This window comes from Poromitra crassiceps (assembly GCF_964638095.1).
Source record: "Poromitra crassiceps genome assembly, chromosome: 19".
Taxonomy (NCBI): domain Eukaryota; kingdom Metazoa; phylum Chordata; class Actinopteri; order Beryciformes; family Melamphaidae; genus Poromitra; species Poromitra crassiceps.
The window spans coordinates 12448235-12454998 of NC_139646.1; the positions used below are offsets into that span (position 1 = coordinate 12448235).

At 47.4% G+C, this 6764-nt stretch overlaps 1 protein-coding gene across 1 annotated transcript; it reads left to right on the forward strand.

The window, feature by feature from the left end:
- Positions 1-5030: 5030 nt before the first annotated feature.
- Positions 5031-6227, forward strand: nfil3-3 (nuclear factor, interleukin 3 regulated, member 3; the record flags this gene model as incomplete). Its single annotated transcript, XM_083655782.1, has 1 exon — positions 5031-6227. One exon carries the CDS (start codon positions 5031-5033, stop codon positions 6225-6227), a length of 1197 nt encoding a protein of 398 aa, XP_083511908.1.
- Positions 6228-6764: the final 537 nt, after the last annotated feature.

Sequence of the window (6764 nt, forward strand, 5' to 3'; positions counted from 1 at the left end):
TCTTGAAATGATTTGTTATGTATAAGTATAGTTTCACTTTACATTAGGGTACACAAAAGAGTAACTAATGGACAAGTAATGATTCAGTACTGGTGAACTACTCAGTATGATGCATCACTTTACAATAGGGTAGACAAAAAGAGTAACTAATGGACAGGTAATAATTAAGTAATGATTAAGTAATGATTAACTACTACTATACTCACAAACTGACCATTAACTAACCATTAACTAATGAGTAATTACTCTACTCAGGAACTGACCGACTAATCCTTAACTAATGATTAACTAATATTAACTACTATACTCACAAACTAACTTTAACTAATGATTAACTAATGAACTAATCATTAACAAATGATTAATTAATGATTAAATACCATTAACTAATCATTAAGTAATAGTTATTTTCTCATTAGTTTCCTAGTAACTACTGTAAAGTTTGTGTACCTTATTGTAAAGTGTTACCCAATGAATAACAGCCAGACTGTTCATCCTTAATAAACAGTTTAAACAGGGTGGATCGCTACTATTTTAGTGTTTGTATAATGTATTTTTTTTTAATTAAGATTTTAATTCCCCCAAATTCACTCATATTTTCTGTGGCCATCCAAAGTCTTTCGAAATACAAACTTACATGTACATACAGTATATCCTTATATCACAAGTAGCCTATTCCTTTCACTGTAGGCTACTCAAACATTATGCGATTGTTATGAGATTAGATCAGTTTACAAAAAGTTAGACTAACTATATGAAATTATTAACATTTCAGAATTAGCAGAATAACATCATCATTGGTGGCTGGCAGTCATCAGGGCCAAACTCAGCAAAACTGAATGGAAGTGCAATTTCATCTTAATCAAGAAAGCTTATCAGAGCTCTCCGAAAGATGGAACAGTCGTAAAAATGTGCATAACGCTGCAAGCAGATAAGCTTCCCAGCTAGCGTCAAGCTAACCAAGTAGGACTTCCAGTCTCAACTTTTGAAGTAATATCCTTATTGTCAAACGTGTTGCAAAGTGTCTCCCCCCCCCAAGTGCTTACCTTAAAGCCACGGTTGTTGTCCGTTGAAATGGGCTATTCATGTTCTTAAATATTGCATAGGTTTCAATACTGAGCCATTTCCCAGCAGGGAAACAGCGCCCTCTCTGCAGTGGCTATTGGTGGAGACCTGGAATTACACACAGCTGAAGAACTGAAAAGACAATTATGAGCCATTTTACTCCCCATGTGAGTTCAATTCATTCATTCTGATTAGAGGCTACATTCCTCTATACACCAACATAGAGGAAACACAACGCTTGCTTGCTGATCAGATATTGAATGAAGAGAGAAAAAGCCCAGACTCCCATGTTCTCGTCCTCGGTGACTTCTATCAAGGAAAACTATCCCAAGAGCTCCCCAAATACGCAGCTGATAATAACATCCCCGACTAGAGGTGAGAATGTATTCACTGCTACGGCACCATAAACAATGCTTACCGAGCCATTCCCCACGCTCCCCTGGGACACTCAGACCATGCCATCATACATTATTACAGCAAATAAAATGTGCTAAACTTATTGTGAGGACATCAAAAAAGTGAAACAGTCAAGCTGTGGACGACCGATGTATTCAGGGCTGCCACGAAGAGTCTGGACGAATACACCGATGCCGTCACATCCTTCACAACAGTTTCTGTGAGGATACTGTCTGATTCCAACACGCTCCACAGTGAAATACAACAACAAGTGCTGGTTCACTGCTGAACTCAAGAAGCTCAGACCGGAGAAAGAGAAGTGGAGACAAACAGCGGTTTAAAGAGAGCAAATACAGGTTTAATAAAGCATTACGAGCTATTCACAACATCTCCCTCAGCAAGTCTCGGACAATGACTCAGCCTCTGTTTGGCTACAAGCCATCTGCCAAACACTCCATCGATGACCCTCATCTAGCCAGCCGCTTGAATGAGTTCTAGTGCTGCTTCGACAGACAACGCAGCCCTGACCCCTGACCCCATTCCCTCTTCTCACTTCCCACTCCCACTTCTCCTGCTCAAGCAGGCCACCAACCCCTCCACCCCTCCCGTCAGCCCCCCCGAACAGCTCCAGCCTACCTCCCCCCCCCCCCCTCCCCCAACACCTCTCTGCATTCAGGACAGATATGTTAACAGGCTCTTTAAAAGGCAGATGTCATGAAAGCCAGCCGGACCTGACTCTGCCTCACCCTCTGCCCTAAAGCACTGTGCTGATAAGCTGGCCCCAGTGTTCACTGACATCTTCAACACCACGTTCCAGTTCCAGCCTGGACACTGCAGGAACCGATGCCAGGGTCCTGTTTGTGGACTTTATCTTAGCTTTTGATACGATCATCCAGGCCCTGCTGCATGAGAAGCTCTCCCAGCTGGGCGTGCCCGACTCCATCTGCAGATGGTCCACAAACTTCCTAACGAACAGGATGTAAGGCTGGTGAAGCATGTCACCAACTCCTGGACCATCAGCTCCGGATCTGCCAAAGGGTGGCGTCCTCTCTCCATACTTCTCCCTCTATACCAACAGCTGCACCTTCAACCATCAGTCCGTCAAGTTCCTGAAATTCGCAGATGACACCAGGGCTCATCTCTAATGGTGATGAGTCTGCATGCAGGCAGGAGATCGACCACCTGATGACTTGGTAGGAGCTGAACAACAAAGCTCTCACCAAGAAGGCACAACAGAGGATGTAGTTTCTTCGGGGGCTGAGGTTCAAGGTGCCAAAGGCAGCGTGGGAACGCTTCTATACCTCCACCGTCGAGTCGATCCTCACCTCCTCCATCACCGTCTGGTATGCTGCTGCTGCCCACAAAAACATCTCCAGATGGCAGCGCATCATCTGCCGTGCTGCCTGAAAAGGTAGTCGGATGCAGCCTGCCATCCCTTCTTCAGGACCTACATACTGCCAGGACGCTAAAGTGGTCTCGGAAAATCATGGGAGACCCCACCCACCCAGGTCATAAACTCTTCAAGGCCCTCCCCCATGGCAGGGTCTGACATTCACATGCCGGAGCCAATGCCCAAAATTGTAAACTGCAGTACACCCTCACAACCACTGAGCACTGAACCGATACATCCGGCGCTGTGGAGCAGTTGAAACCCAAAATGACACAGCCGAAGAAGGCTGACTGTGTTTTAGCTCTAAACTTCGGGACTGGCATGTGAATAAGGGGTCGGTACTGGAATCTACGCTCTATTTGGGAGTGCCATGGCACCCAAAACTTGGATAACAACATTGTCTCGGGGCCTATTTATTATACAGTCTATGCTCGGGGCCGGGGGTGAGTACAGTTGTAACTTGCTCTAAGTCAAATTCCTCGTTTGTAATCTATCTACTTACTAGGGCTATTAAATGAAAATAAAATTAGTCTACTGTGTGTAGTGTGTGTGTGTGTGTGTGTGTGTGTGTGTGTGTGTGTGTGTGTGTGTGTGTGTGTGTGTGTGTGTGTGTGTGTGTGTGTGTGTGTGTGTGTGTGTGTGTGTGTGTGTGTGTGAGAGAGAGAGAGAGAGAGAGAGGGAGGGAGGGAGGGAGGGAGAGAGAGAGAGAGATTGCTATGTATGAAGGAGCCCCCAGTGGTATTTGGATGACTACTAGACTTTATAAGAAACAGGCTGAGACGAGTCTCATTGAGGCTAGTTCTGTAGCCTAATTAGCACACTATAGTAATTAGCTAGGCTACTACCGTCTGCTCTGGACAGTTCCTCCTACATCTAGACACAACACACGTCTAATACTACTACAGTACCAAACATTCAGCTCATTGACGTTGACAACATGTGGGATTTTATTGTGAAGGCAACTCACCCGTATTCCGGTCTTCTTATCTGTATCTGCTAGCTAGACTCAGGTGGCCTTCGACAGCATGGAGGGAGGGAGGGAGGGAGGGAGGGAGGGAGGGGGTGGCGTGGTGGTGGTACCGAGGCCGTGAGGGTTCAGCCGGGGTGAGACCCGACCCCAGCTGAACCGAGCGGTCGGGCCCGGTCGGGGGAAGAGCGCTTTATGAGCTGCCTGCGGCAGACAGGTTCTGTGGAGCAGAAGCGTCCCGGGCGACCTGTCAAGCGCCACGCACCTCCCCTCTCACCGCGGAGGCAATGAATGAGAGGAACTTTTTCAATAGTCCATTTTGCGGGTAAGACGTATCTCATTTCATTATGGTGCCTGTTTCTGAAAGATTTATCATCACCACGTTTATGATTTATGGCTTTCGACTGAATGGGTTGGTTTTATTTAAATAGGTGGTAAAGTGAATGATGATTCTTCAACATTTCCACTTGCTGGGATGGGACTTTCAAGGCCCTTATATAAACAACATAGGCTATGATCAATCATTTAGGGTTGAATGTACCCTATACGTTTTGGCATTGTTCTAAAACCAGGTATAACCAGGTAGGTTGAAATTAGCCTACCTGTCTCGTCTTATCTGATCCCATCACAGCCACTGGTTTCAGATCAAGCAGATGCAAATAGACAGTCATATTAAAACAGAAATCTGATCTGTCACATCCTTGAGGCTAAATTTCACACACGATTATGAATTGTGTGATTTGACACATGGTTATTTACGTGTGCTGATTTGTACTACGTAGCCTACTGCATTATGAGAAGTTCAAATTTGGCTGAAGAAATGCTGTTAGAATTAAAGTGTCAAAAGGTAAGCTGTAAATGGTAGGCTAAGTCAGTTACTAGCCTACTGGCTTATTCATGTTGGTTCAAAGCATTGGATTGTTTGTAATTGTTGCTTTTGTTTTTATTATATGTTTTTGAAATAAAAACATAGATAGATAGGCTAGCTAACAGCTACAGAAAGCTATAAACTATTATAAACTTTTCCAAGCATGTAAACAATTCTTAACCTCATTATTTGTGTATTGTTTGACCACTAGGTGGAGCCATTGTTGCAACACAGATCATCCTCAACCACACATCCACAACTTTAAGTGAGTCCCTTCAGCTCCTCCACTTAGCCCAGTACAGTAGCTGTGTTAAATCAAGTGTTTGAACATGAATGGGCAAATTATGGGTGGCATCATCCAGGATCTCCCAGCCCGAGGTGCCCAAGGCCCGGAGCCCGGGCTTCTCAGCAGGTCCATGTCCTTCACCGATGAGGCAGTTTCCATCCTGACCTCCACAAGCCAGCTGGCCCGCACCCTGCTGGGCCACACCTCTGCCCTCAGGTGCAAAGAGGATGCCAACACTGACAGCTGTGACGACGACAGCGGCAACGCCATACGCCGCAAGCGGGAGTTCATCCCGGACGAGAGGAAGGACGAAGGCTACTGGGACAAGCGGCGCAAGAACAACGAGGCTGCCAAGCGCTCTCGGGAGAAGCGGCGTGCCAACGACGTGGTGCTGGAGACGCGCGTCCTGGGCCTGTTAGAGCAGAACGCCCGTCTGAGGGCCGAGCTCCTGGCCCTCAAGTTCCGCTTCGGCCTGGTGAAGGATCCGTCCGATGTGACCGTCCTGCCATTCGCTGCACCCTCCTGCACCCAGCCAACAACCCCTTCAACACCTTACTACCACACCCACGCTGGAGCCTCTCCGTACCTCAATGCACAATCCAGCACTAGCACCCACTACATTCAGCCACACCCTCCACAGCAGGGTGCCATGTACGGGCCGAGGGGAACCGGGGTGCCATCGAGCCACAGTAAGAGTATGGTCAGTGTATCCGAGGACTCAGCCCTCTCCACCCCCGGTAGCTCAAATGTGGGCAGCCCTGCTGTGTTTTTCGACGATGGACTGAGCCGACCTTCCCCAAGAGCGATGGCGGAGGAGCAAGGCTTCGATTCTCACACCTGCCCCCTGGAGGTCGGCAAGGGACAGGGTGTCAGCAGACAAGACTTGGCGGAGGGCTTGAGAAGCCTTCCTCACAAGCTCCGCTTCAAAGGCAGCGAGAGAGAGCTGTCCCTGCCTCCCAACAGTAGACACAGCAGTCCGCCCGTCGCCACGGTGGGGCCGAACGTCCAACTGAGGAGCCACCAGCGGGCCGGGTGGGACGGCAGGGGGGAGGGTCAGGCTCTCTGGCCCAGGGAGGAGGCCGGTGGCGGTTTCGAGCAGCAGCGTCAGTTCCCCTCTTCTGGATGTTATGGCTCCAGAGACGGCAAGTACATGATGGAGAACAACAGTCTCAGATCCCAGATCAGCTGTTTGTCTCAAGAGGTGGCTCAGCTCAAGCGGCTCTTCTCCCAGCAGCTGCTCTCCAAACTCACTTAAGATCAGAGTCCACACGCTTTGCTCACCAGTGGTAGAGGGGAATGTAAAGAGGAGCCAACTCTAAACTCAAGCTCAGAGACAGATTCACATCAAAATGACACGGGTGATGCTGCAGCTTATAGGCTGCTGGCTTTTACAGCATGGCATGAGCTTCCCAACTGGTTATGTGAATACCTTCCGCACTATTTGTATGGTCCATCCACTTCAGCTCCCTTGCAACCTGTGTCGCAATCTGTCTCACTCAAAAAGCTCAGTTCAGTAAGCTATTTCCCAGTGTGATGGTCAAGGCAGCACAGCAAATACCAAATGCATTTAACTTGTATCGAAATCATGTTTACTGACTGTAGACCTAAGAGTAATTTCTGTCTTGAATTCATAATATGATCTTTGATCCTGTAATCAGCACTATCTCCATTGATTTGAAAGAAGTTGTACATTTTTTTAATACTTGACTGAACAGGTCATTTGGAAACACTGGGGGAAGAAAAGCACACAGTTGTAACACTTCCATCTGTAATGTTGTCTCAACTGTGATGC